Source organism: Paecilomyces variotii (assembly GCF_004022145.1).
Source record: "Paecilomyces variotii strain CBS 101075 chromosome Unknown C8Q69scaffold_1, whole genome shotgun sequence".
In the NCBI taxonomy this organism is placed as follows: Eukaryota; Fungi; Ascomycota; class Eurotiomycetes; order Eurotiales; family Thermoascaceae; genus Paecilomyces; species Paecilomyces variotii.
In genome coordinates this window covers 3,957,400-3,979,464 of record NW_021167140.1, presented here as the reverse complement: position 1 = coordinate 3,979,464, position 22,065 = coordinate 3,957,400, and the positions used below count along the sequence as shown (strand labels likewise).

At 51.2% G+C, this 22,065-nt stretch overlaps 10 protein-coding genes across 10 annotated transcripts; 4 read left to right on the top strand and 6 right to left on the bottom strand.

Moving 5' to 3' along the window:
* Window positions 1-676: 676 nt before the first annotated feature.
* Window positions 677-4,171, bottom strand: C8Q69DRAFT_453831 (P-loop containing nucleoside triphosphate hydrolase protein). The gene is made up of 5 exons (XM_028629658.1): window positions 3,912-4,171; window positions 3,812-3,832; window positions 2,798-3,750; window positions 1,221-2,738; window positions 677-1,156 (listed from the first exon to the last, which is right to left on the bottom strand). Exons 1-5 carry the CDS (start codon window positions 3,972-3,974, stop codon window positions 721-723), a joined length of 2,991 nt encoding a protein of 996 aa, XP_028489792.1. The 5' UTR covers window positions 3,975-4,171; the 3' UTR covers window positions 677-720.
* A 67-nt stretch (window positions 4,172-4,238) lies between these two features.
* On the bottom strand, window positions 4,239-5,307 carry C8Q69DRAFT_453830 (hypothetical protein). The gene is made up of 2 exons (XM_028629657.1): window positions 4,921-5,307; window positions 4,239-4,867 (listed from the first exon to the last, which is right to left on the bottom strand). Exons 1-2 carry the CDS (start codon window positions 4,949-4,951, stop codon window positions 4,404-4,406), a joined length of 495 nt encoding a protein of 164 aa, XP_028489791.1. The 5' UTR covers window positions 4,952-5,307; the 3' UTR covers window positions 4,239-4,403.
* On the top strand, window positions 5,293-7,212 carry C8Q69DRAFT_453829 (WD40-repeat-containing domain protein). The gene is made up of 5 exons (XM_028629656.1): window positions 5,293-5,449; window positions 5,511-5,555; window positions 5,607-6,048; window positions 6,102-6,565; window positions 6,626-7,212. The coding sequence occupies exons 1-5, from the start codon at window positions 5,326-5,328 to the stop codon at window positions 7,090-7,092; spliced, it is 1,542 nt and encodes a 513-aa protein (XP_028489790.1). The 5' UTR covers window positions 5,293-5,325; the 3' UTR covers window positions 7,093-7,212.
* A 491-nt stretch (window positions 7,213-7,703) lies between these two features.
* On the top strand, window positions 7,704-8,765 carry C8Q69DRAFT_503641 (hypothetical protein; the record flags this gene model as incomplete). The annotated part of the gene is made up of 2 exons (XM_028632507.1): window positions 7,704-8,552; window positions 8,607-8,765. 2 exons carry the CDS (start codon window positions 7,704-7,706, stop codon window positions 8,763-8,765), a joined length of 1,008 nt encoding a protein of 335 aa, XP_028489789.1.
* A 542-nt stretch (window positions 8,766-9,307) lies between these two features.
* On the bottom strand, window positions 9,308-9,855 carry C8Q69DRAFT_441190 (putative mitochondrial ribosomal protein L43; the record flags this gene model as incomplete). The annotated part of the gene is made up of 3 exons (XM_028628725.1): window positions 9,308-9,599; window positions 9,656-9,738; window positions 9,817-9,855. The coding sequence occupies 3 exons, from the start codon at window positions 9,853-9,855 to the stop codon at window positions 9,308-9,310; spliced, it is 414 nt and encodes a 137-aa protein (XP_028489788.1).
* A 317-nt stretch (window positions 9,856-10,172) lies between these two features.
* C8Q69DRAFT_503639 (U1 small nuclear ribonucleo protein 70 kDa) lies at window positions 10,173-11,541 on the top strand (the record flags this gene model as incomplete). The annotated part of the gene is made up of 4 exons (XM_028632506.1): window positions 10,173-10,434; window positions 10,503-10,630; window positions 10,689-10,845; window positions 10,892-11,541. 4 exons carry the CDS (start codon window positions 10,173-10,175, stop codon window positions 11,539-11,541), a joined length of 1,197 nt encoding a protein of 398 aa, XP_028489787.1.
* Window positions 11,542-12,123: 582 nt separating this feature from the next.
* Window positions 12,124-13,367, bottom strand: C8Q69DRAFT_427257 (putative 60S acidic ribosomal protein P0). Its single transcript, XM_028628444.1, has 2 exons — window positions 13,007-13,367; window positions 12,124-12,859 (listed from the first exon to the last, which is right to left on the bottom strand). Exons 1-2 carry the CDS (start codon window positions 13,198-13,200, stop codon window positions 12,310-12,312), a joined length of 744 nt encoding a protein of 247 aa, XP_028489786.1. The 5' UTR covers window positions 13,201-13,367; the 3' UTR covers window positions 12,124-12,309.
* Window positions 13,368-13,470: 103 nt separating this feature from the next.
* C8Q69DRAFT_453817 (mitochondrial distribution and morphology protein 10) lies at window positions 13,471-15,280 on the top strand. The gene is made up of 3 exons (XM_028629655.1): window positions 13,471-13,707; window positions 13,779-14,726; window positions 14,771-15,280. Exons 1-3 carry the CDS (start codon window positions 13,611-13,613, stop codon window positions 15,106-15,108), a joined length of 1,383 nt encoding a protein of 460 aa, XP_028489785.1. The 5' UTR covers window positions 13,471-13,610; the 3' UTR covers window positions 15,109-15,280.
* Window positions 15,280-17,092, bottom strand: C8Q69DRAFT_48716 (triosephosphate isomerase). The gene is made up of 5 exons (XM_028631964.1): window positions 16,624-17,092; window positions 16,208-16,487; window positions 15,925-16,112; window positions 15,641-15,855; window positions 15,280-15,574 (listed from the first exon to the last, which is right to left on the bottom strand). Exons 1-5 carry the CDS (start codon window positions 16,659-16,661, stop codon window positions 15,546-15,548), a joined length of 750 nt encoding a protein of 249 aa, XP_028489784.1. The 5' UTR covers window positions 16,662-17,092; the 3' UTR covers window positions 15,280-15,545.
* C8Q69DRAFT_48887 (hypothetical protein) lies at window positions 17,026-19,797 on the bottom strand. Its single transcript, XM_028632075.1, has one exon. The coding sequence runs from the start codon at window positions 19,602-19,604 to the stop codon at window positions 17,511-17,513; it is 2,094 nt and encodes a 697-aa protein (XP_028489783.1). The 5' UTR covers window positions 19,605-19,797; the 3' UTR covers window positions 17,026-17,510.
* Between the last annotated feature and the right edge of the window lie 2,268 nt (window positions 19,798-22,065).

Genomic DNA, 22,065 nt, shown 5'->3' with positions numbered 1-22,065 from the left:
CTGTACAGAGGGACATTCAATATAACTTTCCGTTCTGGATATGCAAGATTCAGTTATCGTACAAAAGCACTCCCCGATGCGCTTGGGGCTCTACTTCTGTCGAATAAACATCAGTACCATATCCTCACTCTAGTCCTTTCATGTAAGAGTCGAGGGAGTTCATTGATAGCTCTTAAATAAAATCACTCCTGTGAATAGTTTCACTTACTCCAGTCTTCCAATACATATCCAAATGAACGACAGAGATACATATATATATATATAACCTATAAAGACTTTCTTTTTTTTTATATAAAGATACAACACACAACTCTTTCTATTTTTTCAACGTCTTCTGCTTCTCCGCATCCTTCACCAACTTTCTACCCGTAACAACCAGACCCTTCCGACTCCGCACCGCATCCATATACCTCTTCGCGACATTTTCACGATCAGCCAACTCACCTAGATCCTCGAGCTCCTCTTCCGTAGCAGGAACCCAGAAGGGATCTTCATCGAGGGCTTCGAAGCCTGCGAAGATGAGTTGTGGAGAGGCTGCGCCGGATGTACGCTTGCGGATCTCTTCGGCGAATCCGAATGATTCGGCGACGGGAAGGAGGGCCAGAATGGTGAAGAATGGTGTTCCTTCTTTCATGACTTCGGATAGAATGCGGCCGCGGCGTCGTGTGATCACGGCGTAGACGCGGCCTAGGACTTCGGCTGTTTGGAGGGTAGGATGGGTTAGTGGGTTGATTTGATTCTCATTTCGCTGGATATGTATATGTATATATATATGTTTAGGGGGTGAAAAGTGGGGAAGAGAAGGGGGGGGAGAAACGTACTTGATGCTTGAATCTCACAACTATACATGGCTAGAAGAATGCGTGGACTCCAGTCTAGGAATCCTTGCCAAATCAAGTCTCGAACTGTTTTGATGGCTTCGCCTGTTAAACGGCCGACGTCGAGTTCCTCGCCGTTGGCGTTCACGGATACGTCTTCGAGGAAAACAGCGATTCCTTGGACAGGTTCGTGGCAGAGAGGGCCTTGACCCGTTGCCAGTTGGAATGCGTAGGAGATCTTGTCGGAAAAGTCTCTGACACTGAAGGCTTGGTGTTCCAAGGCCGCGTCTTCTGAATGGCTGTGCCCGTTGGATTGTTCTCTTTGGTCCTCGAGGAGGCTATAGTGGTATTAGAGTCCGTGTTCTTCGGTGAGTCTATGTTAGTGACGAGGGAGAAACTTACAACTTCTCTGATGTGTTGGCTGCGGTGGCATCAACGAGGATATTGGGTCCTACTCGTCGAGGGCCAAATGCCGTTATTTTGTCGACAACGTTTTGCCACAGTTCCTTGTCATCTTTGACCTCACTGAAGAGCTTTTGCAGCTCCTTCCTGAACTCCTCAAGGGACAAGGTGTTCCGCTCTCGAGTTTCATCGTTATCCGCTTCAGCCTGGTTTTCGGCGGGTTCGTTAGACTCTTCGCGCTCCATTTTTACGCCAGCCTTGGCTCGTTTATCAGACTGTATGCGTCTGATCGTTCCAACATGTTTGCTCAGGAACTCAGTAACCTCTGCAGGCAGCGGGACGACACGCAAGCGAACCGTCAGCTGTTTTGATGGAGAGACTGCTATAACACCACCCCTGCCAAGCTCTGGGTTCTTTGGAACTGCCATTTCTGGTGCTTTGACGATACTTTCGCGGTAAGGAACTATAGCTTCACCGGCTTGGATGTCGCATCTGGCGAATCTCTCGCGCAGATCCTTCAGACAGCGCTCAAGATGCAGTTCTCCCGCTGTCAAGATGACATGCTCACCACTGGGAAGGACTTCGTATTGGGCGCAAGGGTCACTTTGCTCCAGAAGACGGAGTCCGGTAATCATCTTGTTCAGATCTCCTGGGTTTGTGGGCTCCAGAGCAACCCGCACAATAGGCGGACTTGTTATGGACACACCAGCCAGATTGACGCTGCCCTCCAGTTGGCTGCAGAGAGTACCAGTCTTGAGAACATGGCCTGCAAGGCCCGCGATTCCGAAGACAACACCTGCGGGCACCGACTTCAGAGGTTCCAAGCTCCTTCCCATCAGAAGGTAGAGACCTGTGATAGTGACCTTCTTCGGTTCCGGACTGGCATGAGGATTAGCTGGAGAGAACTTTGGTGGAAGAACATAGATCGAATCTCCGAGAGAAAGGGTTCCAGAGTAAAGCCGTGCGAATCCAATCAAGTGCTCCCGCTCTTGCTTCTCCTCAGTGCCATTGGCAGGCTCCGAATCCAGGCTTGCAGCCGCAAGAGATGATGTAATTTGGGAATAAGAGTCTCCCTGCTCTCCATTCGCTTCGGCCTGAAGTCGAGCGATCTCTTCCCTCTTCTTGCGTGCAAGTTCTCGCGCCTCGTCTGCAGTCATAGTGCCACCAGTGCGTTTCGTGTTGGATGGAAGTTCACTCTCCGGGATGGCAACCATCTTGCTCACGTAGGCCACTATCGGGTCCTCGGGTCCAGTCTTGAAGTTAATCATAGCTTCTCGCACCTTTGGATCTATAAAGTTGGCGCCTGGTGAATCTTCGATCATCTCGGGCAACCGGGAAGCTTGGGCGGTAATAGGGTTAGGAAGATATTCGATGACTGTTACGAGGAGAGCTGTTGAAAGAGGTAGCCATTGTGAGAACAATGTTGTCATGATATTCTTGGGATCCCGGGAGCGCAAAATGTGAGGGGGTATCGTAATATTCAGAGACTTTGTGATCTTCTCTAGTAGCGCTGGGTCACTGCATACCCGTCAGTTCATGCCATATGTCTAATATGCTGCCTCCATCGGGTTGCTTACCCCTTGCCCTTCCCACCTCCAGTCGTGGCTTCATAGGCGGCCCAGATACTATCCAGGACCAACTGGACGAACATGGGCTTTAGTGCTCTCCCCTTTAGGTGCTTGGAGCCAAGTACTCGCTTGGTCTTGGGATCCAAGTAGAAATCGCCCCAGAGAACCTTCTCCAAAACAGAACGCTTAATGCCGAGTTTTCGCTCGTATATTGCTGCAAACTGACGGATGGTAAACGCCCATCCGTCCAAGGCACTGCAGAAAATAACATTGTTCTTTTCCGGGGCAAAGTAGAGGTCCTCATCGCCTCGTTCCTCAAACTCGGCAATCTCAACAGTGGCCTCAGCAGTAGCCTCAGCAGTTGTCTCCAGCGCCTGCTTCTTAGAACGGTCTTTCTCCTTGCTAGCTGCAGCGTTCAAACGCTCTTCCATTCGTTCTCTCCAGAGAAGATCTTCTTCCATTCTCTCTCCCTGGTAGAAACTTCCAATAACAGCATTCACCTGTTCCACAAGTTTGTTCAAGTGAGAGTATGCCTCAGCAGGACTCATTTTCAATTCTGTGATTAATCGATCCATCTTGTTAATCACAAGCAACGGCTTAAGCTGCTCGACCCATGTTTGTCGTAGGACAGTTACTGTCTGACTGCAGACACCTTCGACAGCGTCCACAAGAACAACTGCACCGTCGCATAGCCGCGAAGCAGTTGATACCTCACTGCTGAAGTCAATATGTCCCGGGGAGTCGATCAAGTTGATCAGATACTCCTTCGGCACTGGCGCAGCGTCCGGAGCAGGGCGCCTCAACATGGAGAAAAAGAGTGAGATAGCTGATGACTCCATAGTAATTCCTCTGAGCTGCTCATCTGGTCGGGAATCCAGATAACGGATCTTGCCCGCCAGTTTTGGTGAAATGATGCCATTTGTGGCGATAAGACTGTCTGTCAAGGACGTTTTGCCGTGATCCTGAACAGACAATGATCAGAATGCATGCCACGAGCCAAAAGTAATCTCTTGGAGTACTTACAACATGGGCTAAAATACAGATCTACTTGAAGCGTTAGTATTGGGCCATATCCCCAAAGGCCGGACTAGAACTTTGTGGCGGGGTTCAGAGGGGCACTCACATTGCGAATATCCTCTGGTTTGCGCTGCAGGCGCACCAGATCGTCGACGTTGACGACGGGCATCTTCAGCAATCTATCCCGCCTCAAACGTCTGAAATCTAAACTGTCGTCCCAGGGCTCTGCGTGGTGACAGTTAAGACTTTGAGGTCGGGATTATTTCGTCACTGGACGGAGCCTGGTGGAGAAAAAATTATATGCTCGGAAAATCAAAGAATTGGGCAGAGGAAATCTAGAGCTCAGTCACCAACAATACATTCTGCATTTGAAATGACACACCATTACGAGGAAACTAGTAGTAGTTCACTAGTTACTGTATATCGTATTACTCATCGCTGAAATCTTTATCATTGAGTTTTAGGCCGTGTCTGGTGAAGCTAACCAACATTAAGCACTGTGAATTACTCCGAGTAACAACTAATAATGACTCATGCTAGGGCATCCTCGCGGTACTGAATCATGTAGGTATCTCTTATTTCATATATTGTAAGATGTTTAATCTTCGCCCTCATCGAACGAGAGCTTGATCTTCTTTTTTTTCTGCTTTGGTTTGCGCGAAGAGGAGCTCTCTTGCCGTCGCTCGGCATTATCTGCAGTATCTTCCTCACCAACCACTCTTCCCTGTTTTCGCTTTTTAGGGCCTCCAATTTCAGCTATGTTCTGTTTTTGCTGTGCTTTAGTTTCTGGATTTGCTGTATCGGCCTCGTCTTCCGCCGGCGCAGAGGCTGTCTCCTCCTTAGTCTCATCTTGAGATCCGTCATTTTTATCGCCTTGAACTAGGGATTCGTATTCCTCCTTAGAGATAACCTCATTGGTCTCCCCATCGACATACGTCGGGGCGTCCTCATCGTCGTCCTTTTGTAGTCTGCGAGGGCGTGGTATGGCTCGTTCATGACGACCGGAATTTGCGCCACCATACTGGCTCTTCAGCCTTTGCAAAAAAGGCGGCTCTTTGGCCTCTTTCATTAAAGTCAAAACAGAGCCCGTAAGATACATATCAGGTGTCGCTCACCATAATTGAGATTCTTGGATTTGAAAGACATCTTGTCGACTGTGAGCCAGCAGTTAGGGCGTCTTGAGGGATTATAGAAGCAAGCAATTGCTTGAGGATCAGTAGCCTATCGAAGGCCCTTAAACGAGAGTTAGGTTCAAATCATCACTGATGGTTAAACCATAGCTAGGATGTGCTGTGCCTGGCAGCTGTCTCTAACAGAGAGTAGCGGCGTAGATTATGCCGAGCTTTGTAAATAGAGGCGATAGTAGAAAATAAGATAACACCGTTGCAAAGAATGCCTCGACGTGGGATCCTAGACATAATTAGTTCTTGAGTCGAGGTCGATCGCGGCGTAAGTGATAATGCTGTAGGCCCGGCGGCTGCAGCGATCTCCGATCGGTTCTTGTCGCGCGGCAAAGCTAAATGCGCGGAAAGTCTTCGCTAGGCTCTAGCAGCACCGGAGAGGATCAAAGTCCAGAGCTGCAGCTTTCGCGTCCAGCCAGGACTACCGATCACCCCACCTCATCACACACCATGCTGTGCGCAAGTGAGTTTCTATGAGCGATTATACTCAGTTGGATCGTCAAAAGCTGATGTGTCTTTATTAGTCTCCGGAGAGGCACCACAGGTGCCCGTCGCATCACGCAAGAGTGGTAAGTGGCCATGGTGAATTAATGAGCGGGACTTGTTCTCACGATAGTTAGGCAACGTTTTCGAGAAACGGCTCATCGAAGCGTATATTGCGGAGCATGGAAAGGACCCGGTGACAGGAGAGGATCTGAGCAGTGACGATCTCGTAGAGTTGAAGACCCAGCGCGTTGTTCGACCTCGACCCCCTACGCTCACTTCGATCCCTTCGCTGCTCGGTGTTTTCCAGGAGGAATGGGATGCGCTGGCTCTGGAGACATACACACTGCGGCAGACTCTGGCTCAGACGAGGCAAGAGCTCAGCACGGCTCTATACCAGCACGATGCGGCCGTTCGGGTGATCGCACGGTTGACGAAGGAGCGGGATGAGGCTCGCGATGCGCTGTCCAAGGTCTCTGTGGGCGCTGTCCGTGGCCCAAGTGGTGATGATGCCATGCAGGTGGACAGCGCTGGACTTCCTGAGGCAATTCTTGCCAGAATCGAAAGTACACAGGCAACGTGTGTATTACATCTCCTAGCTTGGTTCAAGGATTATGCTAATCTGCTCGCAGACTTTCCAAGGGTCGTCGTAAGCGCCCGGTGCCGGAAGGCTGGGCTACTGTTGAAACAATCTCGGGATATCAACCTATCGAAACCTCGAAAGCACTATATCCTGGAGGGAAGTCGCTATCCCTTGACACAACCGGTGATCTTGCACTTGTCGGAGGTGTAGACGGCGTTGCTGGGGTCTACTCGCTATCCAAGAAACAGGTCGTTCAGACGCTCAAGACGGATGGTGCGGTCACCGATGCTGTCTGGGCTGGCGACAAGGCGGTTATCTCTTCTTCCAAGGGAGTTGTCAAGGTGTTCGAGAATGGAGCCGAGGTTGCGAGTTTTAACCTTCATGCAGGCGAAGCTACTGCGCTGGCTGTGCACCCCACTGGCGATATTGTTGCCTCTGTAGGCGTTGACAAGAGCTATGTGATCTATGATCTCGCTACATCTCACGTTGTCACTCAAGTCTGGAGCGACTCCAGTAAGTTTCCTATTCTTCCCGACATAATATGTCTGAAACAAGTTCACTGATTTCTGTTAGACCTGATCTCCGCAATGTTCCATCCCGACGGTCACCTCCTTGCTGCAGGTGGCACTGATGGACAGGTTAAGATCTTCGACGTCAAGTCCGGTTCAGCCGCGGCAAGCTTTCCTATGTCTGGCCCTGTTAAGACTCTCTTCTTCTCTGAGAATGGCACTTTCCTGGCCGCGGCCGCTGAGGGCTCTACAACCGTCTCCGTCTGGGACCTGCGTCATGCGAAGGAGATCAAGGTATTGGAAACCGGTGGCAAAATCAACTCTCTCAGCTGGGATTATACAGGCCAGTTCCTCCTGGCCGGTGGCCCCAATGGGTTGAGCGTCCAGTACTACTCTAAATCGTCCAAGGAATGGTCGGAGCCCTTGCGCAGCGCAGTCCCTGCAGTTGCCGTCGCGTGGGGACCAGGTGCACAAAGCATCGTGGCAACTAATGAGGAGGGAATCATTACAGTGTTGGCATCAAAATCATGATACCTTGACTCTTTGTACTTTTAGCAATCTTTGTCCTGCATGGTGTTATTATCAGTGTCATTAAGGGTTTGAGACTATCGATTGAATAAAAAAAGCATGAGATCACTTTTGCACACTCATCATATCCCTGTGATCGGCCACAGAGGCACTTTTCCTCACAGATAGATATTTTAGATCTAGCCAGGTTGCTGTGACCTGATTGACTTCACCATGTTCGCTGCCAATGCCGAATGGTCAAGAATTATGAGAGGTCAGGATATCATCTCCACCAGTGCCACTCCCAAGACGGAGTGGCAGCGGACTCGGAACACTAACCACCTCCACCAACCTTAGGGCTTCCTACACCACTCCTCTTACACATCTTCTCCTCTGTCTTCATACACGTTTTCCTCTTTCTGAGTGATTGTATTTCCTAATACTTTTCCCCCCATTGCTCCCAGCTTTGATATGAACGACGATCCCGGCGTCCAGTTTTTGGCCGCCAGGTCAAGAAAGGTACGAGAAGCAATCCAGGGTCGGGCGGGGTGGAAGATGCCGCTGCTCACTGGTAACTCACTCGATCGATCCTATAGTGCTGATCTTGCTTTCTCTTGTAGCGAACTCATCGTGAGATGTCCGAATCTCATGGTCGACGAAGCCAGACTCCCCGGGACCGTCATGGCGAAGCATCCTCTTCGACCCCTCACCGTCCAACTTCCCGCCTCACCCTTCCCCCATTGCCACAGATGAGATATCCAGGGGATGGTCTCGACTATCGGCGGCCGGTCATGTCGAGCCCTCAGCCAACGGAAGATGTGATAGATTTGACAAATGAGCCTGATTCACCCCCTTCTCGGCGGTCTCGCCACCAAGGCCCTGCACGACCAGGGGGGAGCTCCAGGCCTCCTCGTTTCGGGAGGAATATCATGGCAGATGTCGTAGATCTGGAGGAAGAGACTGAACCTTCTCCCCAAGGAGATCCTCCGAGTAGCCCTGAGGTGCAGTTTGTGAGAGCTACAGTGCGGCCGCAACCGCCACCTAGAGCCAGTTCGGGTTTCATGGGTCGTTCGAATCTTTTCGATATCATGCGATTACGATCGTCTCAATTACCGTCATTTAACGCACTGTCTCGAGAGGAAGCATTTCGTCATGAGGTTGCGCTACGAGCACGGAATCTAGCTCGGCCGGTACCGCACGGAGTTGAGACATTCTGGATAGGAGATGCACCAAATGAAGGAATCGATCTTACAGTGGATCTAGATGTGGATGTTCCACTGGGTATGGACTATCATCTAGCAGGGTTTACGGTGGAAAATCCGTCGCAACCAGTGTCTTCTTACAAGCCTCCTACTCCGCCCCCAGAAGGTTTCACGAGGTCGGCACAAGAGGACGAAATGGTGGTCTGCCCCAACTGTGGTGATGAGCTGGGCACTGGTGACGAGACCAAACAACAAATTTGGGTGGCAAAGCCCTGTGGACATGTTCGTTTGAGCCCATCCGTGATTTCCTCCCTATTAACTCCTAACTCTCGCCAGGTTTACTGCGGTACATGCGCCAAATATCGGTCGTTATCTAAATCTAAGAAGGCTCTGCAATCGTCCCATACAAAGACGAAACCATTTTCGAAATGCCAGGTCGAGGACTGCGGCAAGCCCGTTAGCGCGTCCAAGGCTATGTTCCAAATCTACATGTGAGGGTCGAAGGACCTGTCTGGTCCGGAAATGCGCATTAAGGGACCTTTTCTTTCTTATTCTTTTAGCATGGCGTCGGCGTTTCTTGGTATATCGCGGGTGTCGTTTGGATGGCTGGACGGATGGTCATGCGCTGCTTTTCTGATACCCCGCATATTTGCGATATGCCTGGCCATCTTCCTGTGCCGGTTGTTTCCCAGTCTTCTAATTTTGGACATGATATGACTGTGCATTTCAATATTATATCAAGCACACTGCAGCAGTGCTCTCGCTGCTGCTACATTTCCCTCGTGAACGGTAGTGGCACCATTGGTGGTATCAACAGCTCCTTTGTTGATCCATGTCTCCATAATATGCTTCTTCCCAAAGAGAACCTTCGTTGTAAAAGAAAAATCCGATAAGCATAACTTTACGCCGCCAGAAAGGTGATATACATGTTCATGAAAAGTACATGGGTAGTCGAGGAAAGAGCATTCTAGCCCAACAGGTGCTCTAATATGTGCTGAGGATTTTGCACCTAGGTGCCGATGGACGGATCCAACACTCTAAACCGTCTTGAGATCTCCGTGATAAGGAGACCAGATGCCTCTCACACTCTCGTTCAAACTTGTGACTGGCTTCTTGGTCCTCTTCAGCTTCTCTCCGCTGGCTTCTTTGAGCAGGTTGGCCTTCTGCATAATCTGCTCAGGCTCGAGGTTTCGGACGCAGATGGCCTTCTCTCTGCCGTTGATGTAGTGGCCCTTGATGACGGGGTGTTTGTGCGGTCGTGGGGAGACTCGGATCTCGATCTGGGGGTTGGCCTTTGCAAAGGAGGGGAGGGAGTGCTTGAGGAAGGCCCTAGAACACGCAGAGCGTGAGAAATCGTCACAAGATAGTAAGCATAGAGAACATACAGCATCCCTCTTGAGCTACCAGCCCAGTCGCAGTAGTGGAAGTCGAGGCGTTTGCATTGTAGGATGAAGGCGCCAACGCCGTTCTGGAAGGAAAAAAGTTCCTGTCAGCTTGGGAACGAAAATGACATAGAAGCAATTGCAGAAATAAGACAAAACCATACCCTGGCCTTAGCCACTGTTCGAATCCCTTGTACTGGCATTGCGGCTTGTTGCTTTCTGGTTGTCGCCGACAATCAAGCTGCTGTTCACTTGTCCGAGCCTTTTGCGAATGTCGGGAACTTTTGGGAGTCGATGCGTGTTATGATTGGCTGGCGCCAACTGCGCCTAACGCGGCTGACAGACGCGAAAAGCTGGAGGAACGAGAAACTCTGGGCGTCCCCTTGTCAGCCTGCTTGCAGTGAACCACGGTCAAACTAGGAACCTCGACGGCGCCGTTCAGTGAACCCACACCTCATGTCTTTCTAGTTTATCCCCTCTGTTCATTTCCATCCTCACCGTCATCAAGTGAGCGCGTACAATGACGGACAAGCTCCCTCCCAACCTCCTCGCGCTCTTCGCGCCGCGCCCACCTCTCCGTTATATCCCTCCCTCGGATCGCGCTCCAGATGACATTAAGAAAAGTACTATTTCTGGTGTGGCGCAATTTCTCGATGATTTGAAGAAATATGATGAGGAGGTTCCTTATCATCCTACGGAAAGTTGGCTCCAGCGCAAGGCACGCTTGAAGGCGGAAAAGAAAGAGAAGCTGGAGCATTACTTGACAGAGGAAGTCAAGAATTGTACGTACTCTGTCTTTTCGAATCGATACCATCTTCTTGACAAATTCATGCTGACTTACTGCTTTCAGATGACCCTACCAAGGACCCGCAGGTTCGCGGAGACGCGTTCAAGACTCTCTTTGTTGCACGTCTCAGTTACGACGTGACGGAATCCGATCTGGAGCGAGAATTCGGTCGCTATGGTCCCATTGAGAGGGTAAGATATCAGAGTGTATGATGAATTATTTGATCTGGAGGACACTAACAATCTTCAGATCCGTATCGTCAGGGACCAGAACCCGAACCCGAAGAAGCCTCACCGAGGATATGCATTTATCGTGTACGAGCGTGAGAAGGATATGAAGGGTATTTCCCCCGCCTGGAACCCTCTATTTGACCCTAATCCCCTCCCCCCGAAAAACAATGGTCAAGGTAATGGATTGAGTCCACTGACACTACCCTACTTATTTCATTACAGCTGCCTACAAGGAAACCGACGGTATTCGTATCAAGGACAGACGAGTTTTGGTGGATGTTGAACGCGGCCGTACGGTGAAAGGCTGGAAGCCCAGGCGCTTTGGGGGTGGACTTGGTGGCCGTGGTTACACGAAGGCACTGCCAGCTCGCCCACTGGGACCTGGCACATTCAATGCTCCCTCAGGACCTGGAGGCTATGGAGGTGGTTTCCGTGGCGGATATGGCGGTAGGGGCTTTCGTGGAGGTTATCGCAGCGATCGTGGATATGGCCCTCCCAGGGGTGGCATCGGATACCAAGGTGGCCGTAATGGCTTTGGAGGACAGCCTCCGCCGAACGCACCGTCAGGTCCTGGAGGTGGACGCGGTGGCTTTGCAGGGGGTAGATTTGACCGTGAGCCCCGGGGCGCAACTGGTAGCAACCGGGAACCGGTAAGGCCGCGAGAGGGACATAGCCTAATGGATCGCGAAAGACGTGATCGCGATAGGGATAGGGATCGAGACCGAGACCGAGACAGATATATGGATCGTGACGGCGATCGTCGGGACAGAGACCGCGACCGCGACAGGTACGGCGGCCGAGACGACTATTCCCGGAAGAGACACCACGATGACGATGGCTACGATGACCCTCGTTCGAAACGCAGGTACTGAAAGACACCAAATGTCACTTCAGTCTGGTTTGTGGGTGGGTATATCATTATCACGAGAGCTCGTCTTGACCCTTCGCTCGCCAAGGGTAAGGCAGCGCCAGCAACTTTCCAGCGGGAGTATGAACGCGGCGTCCTATTACTCACAACAGCCGAGAAACTTTCTGGACTACCCTTCCCCGAACCAGGAAGAAGCATTTTTATCGCCTACGCGACTTTTTACCTTGATTCTCTGATGTCCTTTATCCCGAGATTTACGGCTGTCCAGGTCCATATCCACTTTCCCGGCTCATAACTCGACTATCTGCCAGTTTCTCATTGTTGTATTTGTTCTTCTACTGCCGCCCCTATTTTCTTTCTGTTGCTGGGGTAAGTATGAATGTATTCTAGGTCGATGAGATTTGTGAGCAAAGGGCCTTCAGTTCGCGGGTAAGATCAGGTAAGGCTGTTAGGCACGAGCCATGCACAGGTAATCTGTGCAAAAGATCTTTTGCGACGATGGTAATTGCAGCTTCTATCGTCGTATATGTGTTCATGGGAATTTCATTATTGCCAGGTAATTTGAAGATATTTGCGTAGGATATTTGATCTGCAAACGTAGAAGTAGCGGTATCCATTTCTTTTGAGTCTGGAGAACATATACTTTTTATGTCTCATCTAGTATAAAACCAAAGAAAACGCCAGTCCCTTACTCCCAGAGATATGCTGCAGAAGACGGAAAAAAAGGAAGAAAATCAATATTTACCAGCCTCGACCAGCAAGCCCGTCGATTTTACTGTCCATCGACATCCATTTCACCCTCCTTCTTTTCGAGAACCTTGACCTCGCCAGTTTTCCGGCTCCAGTAGGCCTTCATTCCGACACGGAACTCAGCAGTCGCAACACCAAACATTTTCAACAAAGTCGTCTGTCTCGAGTCGAGGACCTCTCCCTCCTTGCAGACCTGATAGCCATTTCCATCGGTCATCTCCAAGACAACACGGCCCTTCACCAACCGCGTTGGAACGCCCAATTTCCGCAACGTAGGCTCCACCGTGTGACTGAGGGGCTCATCTTGCGATTCGGGAATCTCACCAGCACGCGAGTACACGGGGCCATTGGGGATCGTGAAGGATCTCGTGCTGACAGTACCCGCACGGGCGTAATCGAGGGGTCGGAACGAGTCGAAGTGCGCAATGACGGATTCAGGGTCGCGGGAAGTGAATAGCAGACCGACGGCGCCGGTGAAGTATGGGTTCAGAAGATGCAGGTTCGTAGCGCATTCGGTTTCGGGAGAGTTGCCGAGTGCGACGGCCATGACTTTGGTCTTGCCGAAGAAAAGACTGGAGAGGTTGCGTATTAGCTTCATATCATTCTTATAGAGAATTCCAACCACCGTAGAGTGAAAGAAGAAAGGTAAAAAGGTCAAGGAACAGCGATGATCGGATTTTATTGTTATTCGATTGGGGAAATTCAATGGGAGGACAAACCGGCTATCAGAAAATTCCGTTCGCACATCCTTCAGGTAGGTATTGCGCATGTTGTCGACGGAGAAGACGAAGAGGTGATCATATTTCTCGACGCATTCTTGGACGTTGGCGTACAGTCGTCGAGTCTGTTCCTTGTGCGACTTCTTCGCAGTCTTGGTCTCGTGGACGATCTTTGCGCGCTTGGAGAGAGGCATTGTGTTTGATCTTGTGTATTACTCTCCCGAAGTATATACCGTGTTCAAGTAATATGGGGAAAAGAAAATGGAAGAAAAGGAAAGGAAAATAATGAAACGGATGGCGGGATAGAAAGATCGATGGAATCCACCGTGCGCCTGAGCCCGATATGGAATTTTGGTGATTTTTTTCTCTTTGATAACGGCGGGCGGGGATGGAGGAATGTTGATGCGGTGCCTTATCCGACTGCGCTAAACCGAAGTTGGGAATCAGCTTGCGGAGAGGAGAGACGTCAAAGTATCAATCATCAGGTCAACGATGGAGTGGATGTATCGCGAAGAACCCTCGTCTGCTTAAGTGGTTTCATTATTCTATCTTCCAAGAGCATGTCGTATGTTATATCTCCGCCGTCCCCGACGTCCTGGTGACAATGCTTGATTTCATGGACTATATCCAAGTCGCTTTCGCCGATGCGACCAACTGGAATCGCGATAATTCCTATTCTTCGCTGACGGCTACTGCACAGTGTATGTCGTGCCTTGTATCTATATATTTCCTCTTACTGCATGTCTAATTCTGACGCATACTCCATTTACAGCTCTGCTAGACTTCTCCACCCCTGAGCGTTTGCGCGTACATCTCTCATCGCTGTCCACGCCTCAATTCGCAACGACATATACACTAGGCACTGTTGGGTTGATAGACGGTTCCGTGTCATATCTTTTCAGCACTCTCCCTCTCAATGGCACACCCAGCAAAAGCGCTCTGATTCCCCTGCGGAAACTTGTTCCGGGCTACCGTCAGGTTCAGTCACCAGTTGCGCCGGTCCGTGACTGGGGTTGGGATGCTTTGCTGGAGGGAAGTATACCAGTGAGCAAGGAAGAGGAGGCCCAGAAAAAGGCGACTCTGCTCCATGCGACGCTACACCTACCACCTCCGTCGACGCTCAATGCGCTGTTCCTCCGCCGGCTGTCTCCCACGACGCAGCTGTCTCTCGCGCTATGTTCGACCCGTGGACCTCCGATGTCGAAATCTGCGCCGCAGGCATCTGTCCTCGCACAACTGTCTCACGACACCGGAAAATACAGCAATGAATACCTCTTCAGCACCGACAATACTCTATTCGGTTGGAGGGGGCTATGGAACTTCGGCCCCGACCCGCGAGAGAAGAAGAAGCATGGGTCGTCGCCGACCCCCCTATCGCTTCTCTCTGCCGGTGGAGAGGCTTATTACTCTCCCGTATCGTCCTTGGTGGGCATGTCCACCGGTCTGAGATTCAGCACTCTCCCTGCAGCAACCGACGGCACAGGATCGTCATCATCCCCGATCTCGACTTTTCCTTACACACTGACTTTGACCCTAACGCCGCTGACGGGCTCTCTGTCCACCACCTATTCGCTTCGCGCCTCTCCCAACCTGGCCTTCAGCTCTCGTTTCGGCTTCAACGTCTACAGCTGGGAAAGCGAAATGGTAGCTGGCTGTGAACTGTGGCGACGAACGCGCCGGGTCCCTCCTCCACCTGAAGACGATGGTCTCGAATGGGCTCGTCGCAAGATGGGAATCACCCGTCCTCCAGCAAATCCCCCCCAGGGCCCCCTGTGGCCGTCATGTCGCCCACACTCTCCGGTGCAACAGTAATGCCAGACGACCAAAGTCCTCCTCATAGTCAAGAAGAAGAGACAGAATCCGTGGTCAAGATCCGCGTCGATCAGTCCTGGAACGTGCGCATTCTATGGGAAGGCCGCGTGAAGGACCTCCTCGTCAGTGCTGGAGTCGGGCTTGGTCCTGGTTCGTTTTCCATCTCCCCGTCTACTCCGCCGTCGCCATCGTATGCTGGTGGTTCGGCTAGTGGGCAGAGCGCAGGCGGTGGTGCACCGGGTATGTCGTATTGGCGGGGTGTTGGGGTGTCGGTCTTGTATGCTTCGTGAGGCAGGACTAGATACTACGTAACCGAAGGTGGAAGGCCGTCACATCACAGTCTGAATTCCTCTTTTCATTATTCTTATTATCTCTCGCTTTCTTAGCATACAGACATTGAGATACATTGTCATTTAGTTACGGCAAATAAACTAGATTACGAATGTTTATAAACGTGGTTATGATCATTGGTCCCTTGTTATTTAGTGCGGGTTGTATACTTAGCGGATAATAAGTTTATGAAAGCTTAATCATGATCGATAAATTGATATCCAATATTTCATAGACAGTTGGATATTTCAACGGAATTTATTTTTCAATTTCTCGTCTATACATACGCCATTATCACATTATTGCCATGGTAACTGCGAAGAGGTATGTCGACATTCATCCCCGCATCTCTCCGTTTTCCACTACTCGGAAAAGGCGGTGGGTATCTTTCAATCATTTACAGACGGGCGTTGATGATGTCGACGACTATAACAGCCATTTGTCAGTAATAAGAACTAGAAAAAATGATTCGAGGACTAGAGCGGAACTTACAGGCTGGCTTCAAGCTGGCACCGCCAACCAGGAATCCGTCAACGTCAGCCTGCTTAGCGAGCTCACGGCAGTTCTTCTCGCTGACACTGCCACCGTAGATGATCCGAGTGTTCTCGGAGACCTCGGGAGAGATCTTCTCAGCGAGCCACTTGCGGATGGCGGCGTGAACCTCCTGAGCCTGCTCGGTCGTGGCGACCTTGCCGGTACCGATGGCCCTAAAACAGAGCGTTAGTACACTGTACTAGCGGGTTCATTGAATGGCAGAACTCGACTGTGAAGCTTACCAGATGGGCTCGTAAGCAATGACAACCTTAGACCACTGCTCCTTGGAGAGAACGTTGGCAACGGCGGTGAGCTGTCTGGTGACAACGTCGATGGTCTTGTTGGCCTCGCGCTCCTCAAGACTCTCGCCAATGCAGAGGATGACGCTCAGTCCGGCATCGATGGCGGCCTTGGTCTTGCTGGCAACGAACTGTTATAATTTCAATTAGCCTTCATTGTCAAGAATTTGAAGTAAATAAGAATTGGCGGCGTAAGGATTTATCCACCGGGAAAGCGCAAACATACGTCGTCAGTCTCCTTCAGCAGCGTCCTGCGCTCGCTGTGTCCGACGAGGGTCCAGGTAACCTTGGCGTCCTTGAGCTGGTCGACGGAGACCTCACCGGTGTAGGCACCGCTGGGCTTGTCGTAGACATTCTGAGCAGAAATGGCGATGTTGGGGTTGGCGAGCTCGCGGGCGAGGTGCAGGTAGAGGAAAGGCGGGGCAATGACGACCTCAGTGGTTGGGTCGAGCTTGGAGGAGTTGAGGTTGTTGATGATGTTCTTGACGGACTCGGTGGTACCGTTCCTGATCACATCGAAGACAGTCTCGTCAGCTATCTCCGTCGTTACAGAGGTTGAGACGGAAGATGTGGTGTTGGTGGTATGATCTCGACGACCGAGGGGTAAACGCGGGGCAGAGTTCAAGCTCCCTTAATACATACATCTTGAAGTTGCCTCCGACGAAGAACTGGCGCGGCATTTTGACGGTTGTGTGAAATGTTAGGATAGTCAAGATGTCAAGGAAGAAAGGTCAATTGGGGACAAAGCTGTGCAGCTGTTTCTGTGAAAGAATGAGGATTGAGAGATTGACGATAGATGATGGTGATGATGATGATGTGGTCCGTTTCGGCAGAAAAATAGCTGGGGGCGGCGAAAACCGGACGGAGGGGCTTTTCTTGACCGGGAGACCTCAAAACCGCTTAATCCTAATATTATTATTCGATCGAGGAGCAGATCATCAGCCTCTCTCTTGGTCGGTTCGACGGAGATGCCGTGATGTCACCGAGGTCCTTTGGCCTCACTGTCTCATCCCACATCCCGATCAGTTATTATTATTATTTCATTCGCTTCGTCTAACCGTCCCTTTCTCCCAGAGCTGTCGCGATGGCCACTCACGGAGCCCCAGCTGGCAGTGGAACCGTTCTTGGTCCTGGACGCCTGTCGTATCCTGTCATTCCTGTGGCTCCATAGTGGAGTTTCATTTGCTCTACCATACCCAGATGCTTCAGATGCAATAATAATGTCCTCATCAGGCAAAGGATGCAAGCGATGTTACTACAAGAACCACCCAGCGATATCAGAGATCAAGCACGAGAATGGAATCATCATCAAATTAGCATAGTGGATGAGCATATTACAAAAGAATACAACAGCCCGTCTGATACATAATCACGAGGCTGCTCGAGATCTGAAGAGGGTTGACCGTTTTGACCGATACGCTTCCCAAAGTCCCAATAAACCCACATAAAACCCAGGGTATCCCAAATCCAGATCTGCAGAAAATCAATCAAATTATGACAGACAAAGGAAAACAACACATTAGTCATTATTAGTATAGGTGGTGAGGGTGAGGATGAGGATGAGGATGAGGATGTGGGTGCTGGTAGCCAGAAGGCTGGTGGTAGCGAGGATGGCCTCGAGGTGAAGGCTGGCGGGGCGTGAAACGGCCACTGGAAAACCGCTCCCTGTCATCAGCTTCCTTCTCACGATACTCGAGATCCTGCTCGCGCATCCGAAGTAGGTCCTCTCGCTCCTGGAGTCTTCGGCTGCTGACATGTTCCATATCACGGAGCCGTCGCTCCTGGTCCCGAAGCATCTCAAGGTACGCCAACTCAGCTTTGATGGATGAAAGAGGAGCGGTCGATAGCAGCACAGAGTCGCGGAGACTCTCCCGGTCACTGTATGTAACCCTGGGGCGAGAAAGAGCGACGGTTCCGGCGCTTGCACGGCTCCTTGACCTTGACCGTCGACGCGCACGCAGACTGTTCTCTGGAATAATTTCAACGGCATCCTCCCTGTAACCTTTCCGTCTCTGGTCGTCTCGATGTGCGGTCTTAGAAGGTCTTTTTGCGGAATGAGAGCGGTCCGAATGAGAGTGGTAGACCTTCTGATATCGCTCGTGTCTGGGAGAACGCTGTCCGTGGCGGGTGCTACCGCGTGGCATTGAGATCTTCTCGAACCCGTCGGAAGAATCTTCAGTCGCTGAGCTGTCGTAGTCTAGTTCAAAGAGAACAGACTCATCGTCCCCAACGCTGCTATCCTCTGGAGGCCAGTCAAGTTCAACCCGTGGAGCGCGGGACTTGGATGACTTGGATACTGCGTTGCGCACTTTAGGCCCCGAGACGCTTGATCGGCCCCGTGGCTGTCTCTTGATAACATCTGGAAAGGGAGAGGGAGACACCGGGGTACGAGGATGTGCGGCTGGGTTCTGAGGGGGCACATAATCAAAATAGCCCTGCGGGGAAGAATGATTATTGCCTTGAGGCTCGCGGAATGAAGGCGCATCTCCGGGATGTGGTAGTTGCATATGAGGCGGCTGCGCTCCTGGATGGAATTGTGGTCCTCCTGGATGAGGTGGCTGCACTCCAAAATGGGGTAGCTGTGCTCCGTTATGGTTACCAAATTGCGGATGAGGTCCCGGGCCAGGTACGCCCATATTCATGCGCGGAGTAGCAGGATGGTTGACTGCTTGGAGTGTGGGCAGCATTGATACAGGTGCACCTGGAGAGCTGATTGGAGTCTGACTGCCCATCATATATGCCGGGTTCGTGGCAGGCTGATGAGGCCCACCTGAAGGACCGGCATTGGCGAAGCTGGGTGCGTGTTGCTGTCCATTTCCAAACACGGCCTGCGTGGTTGACTCCAGGGTATGCTGATCCGGCAATCTGTCCTGAATCGGGAGAGGAGAGGGGAGGGGAGACTGCAGATAGATCACTTCGCCGGGGGCAGGTCTGGACGGAGACCTCTCGACAGACCGGTTCGGAGTACCAGGCCGTAGTCTGCGCACAATGATAACGTCCATGGAGATGGTTTCGTAGTCACCACGCCGGGCACCCTTCCCCTTTGCTGGCCTGTTGACGACATCCACATAAACGCAGGTCCAGCTGAAACGGGCGTCGTCCTTTGTCTCGCGGTCTTTTATCAAAAGATCCACGTGGGCTCGTTTAAATTTACCCAGGTCTTGATATTGTTCCGCCAAGGGAATCTTCTTCTTCCGCTTTTGGACCATGTCAGAGAGATCCGTCTGCGAAAGACTCATCTTTGATCTGGTAGCCTGCCTCCAGCTAGGCTTTTGATCTTCCGACTGGGGATCGGCCCGATATAGGGTCCAACCCTCATAGAAAGGCATATTAGGGTCACTGCCCTGCGAGGGCGATGTCTTCGAAGGCTGTCCATGTTCAGCAGGCTTTTCTGTTTTCGTGGAGCTCATGTTCGTAGAACTGATGTTGTTCATTATATTGAGCTTGGCCATCTGCGTCCGGAGACTCTCTTGAGCGGGACTATATCCGGGAGACAGAACAGGCGCTGGCTGATAACCCACTGGCTGTGGGGGTGGTGGGTTGCGGTATACAATAGGAGGTGCATTGCGTCCATGAGGGAGGAACTGGCTTGGGGACACATGAGAGACCCTGTGAGGATTCATGGTTGCTAGGAGTCACAGGGGGGTTCTCCCCTCTGAGAAACAAGGCAGAGCCGACGCCCAAGAGATGGGATCTGGAAGCTCTTTCCGGGATGTAAGACGATCTATATCGGAGTGTGACAGATCTAAGCCAGTAGATCTCTGAAGGCAATGAGGCAGGAAATGGAAAGGTGATATTCAGCACTGAGATATAGGTAAGCTACACGAGTTGATGACTGGAAAGTAACAAGAGAGATGGAATCGTGAAGCAGGAAAATCGACTATTTTCCGGTCCACCGGTCCAGCTGTTCTCAGTATATGTAGTCAAGAGCTCCCTGCAGGAGAAAGAGCCAGATAGTGCGGCAGCCTGGATCGTCGTCGTCGAGACCGGGCGATATCACCATCCGGGGATGTTTTGTCTCGACTGCACGCTATACACTAGAACAACCAAACGCGCGTGTCTGCCTTGTGAGCTAGCAGCGCCCGATTCATTATTCAGGTTGGACGCCCCGTCAGCAGCGCGCCCCACGAGGCTGGCTCAGCCAAAGCAGGCATCAGGGAAATAAAACCCAAGTTCTCAGTGGCCGCGCATTCCGCCGAGATATCCCATCGGCGACGAGCCGTCCACATAAGCCTGTGCTGATGACTCCAGACGAATCTGTGGCAGACAGCCATTTAGGGACAATTGCAGATATCGGCAGGAGACCCACAGACAGTACAAAAGCACTGTATTTTCTGCACTGTAGCACCACGTTGGCCCCGTTTTATTGCAGCACACATCTACTGATTGTTCTCGCCCATCGATCTGTGGGCCATTGTTCTGATCCATGAAGGTGCGCGCTGGCCAAAAAGCATCAAGACATTAACAAGATTGCCTGACACGGAAGTGGTCGTCAGTGTGCAGCTGAGCCCTCTGACTCAAAGACTGTTGCCTTGAAGCCGCACCGTTGTATAACAGTCTTTCCGCTAGAGACGCCCCGGTTTAGAGCCTCCCCGAACTGACCACGAAATGGGAGTAGATAGGGACAGACCCTGGCAGAATGGGATTCGTATTGATGTGTACTCATGACCCTCATCCCCATCGAAGCCGACTACTAACCGTTTCATGATCCTAGACGTATCGGCGGAGATATGCGGGGAGTTCCAAGAGCGAAGAGCAGGCCCTAAGCCCTAGCCCTAGCTCATGCCCGATCAGGGGATTTCTTCTCCGCCGACTATCAAGTCTGGACACTGCAAGAATAATGCAATGCAGGGACACATAGTTCAACGCTCACCAAGAACCAGTGGATCGTGAGCACTGACTTTTGTGGTGCTCTGCAGTCAGAACGGAAGTCCAACGGCTGATCAAGTGGAACCCTGTTGTTGTCAGCTCATTTGGCACCCAAAGCAGAACGCGATCTATTGCATGATCCATAGTACCTGCTGGAGCAGAGACAATGGACTACCAGTACTATCTACGTCCCTTTGAAGCATACAGAAATGGCTGAACCCTGGCTATACTCTATGTAGGAATGTCTTCGGGTAGCAGCGGTTATAGTGGTCGATCCCACACAGCCATTGCCAAGTCGGGAGAGATTCAGGCAACTAGCGGTCAGGTCCATTCACCGTCCTCATACAAACAAGGCGCGCACTCCCCCGGTCATTATTATCTTCTCGACATTGAAGTGCTTGCTGGATTCCCATCTACCATTCACCTGTCTTTGGTCAATTCATCTCTGCAGCTCTCTATTTTGATCAAAACCTCTCCCTACGTTTTCGACTGTCCCATGTCAGTCAAAGAAACCAATGGACAGCAAAGAACATTGGTCGCATACGGATTGCGCGTCCGGCGGCAGAATTATTTCGAATCTGGCTACCGGTAACTATCGTACGGTTTCAATGTCTCATCATGATCGATTTCTCTTCCCATAGAGTTTGCTCGAACATCAAGGGAACGCCAACTCAACATGTCTCACGGAGGTCTCACGACACTCTTGCTTCTTGTGGGGAAAAGAGCACTCTGATCACGCACTTTGTCCAGATATTTAAAAAACATGCAGCATACATGCACGCATTTCTTGGCATAATCGACGTTGAAGGGGGACCCTACAACATGTACAGTACTTGCCTACAGGTACCTACACACTGACTATTAGGTACTTGGCCATGACTCGCATGGGTTCTATTTGCCGGGACCCATCGCCGTCTGATGCCGAGAGCAACTGATTATGTCCTGGCAAACGCTGGCGGCTCCAAGAATCCGATTCTAGAGGCTGCATAAGCGTTGACTCTTTCAAGTATCCTCCCCGCAGGTCTGATACTTAACCGAAACTCCAACCTCCCATCTCAAGGTTCGTTAGTTCATCATCATTGGGCATCAATGCGCGATGGGGCTTTCTGGTCACTATGTCTCTGATTGTTATTTCCCTTGCCACTGTGGATCGGTCGTCATATCTCGTGGCAAACCGAGCATATACTTCACTAACGGCCCTGCATTGAACGACTG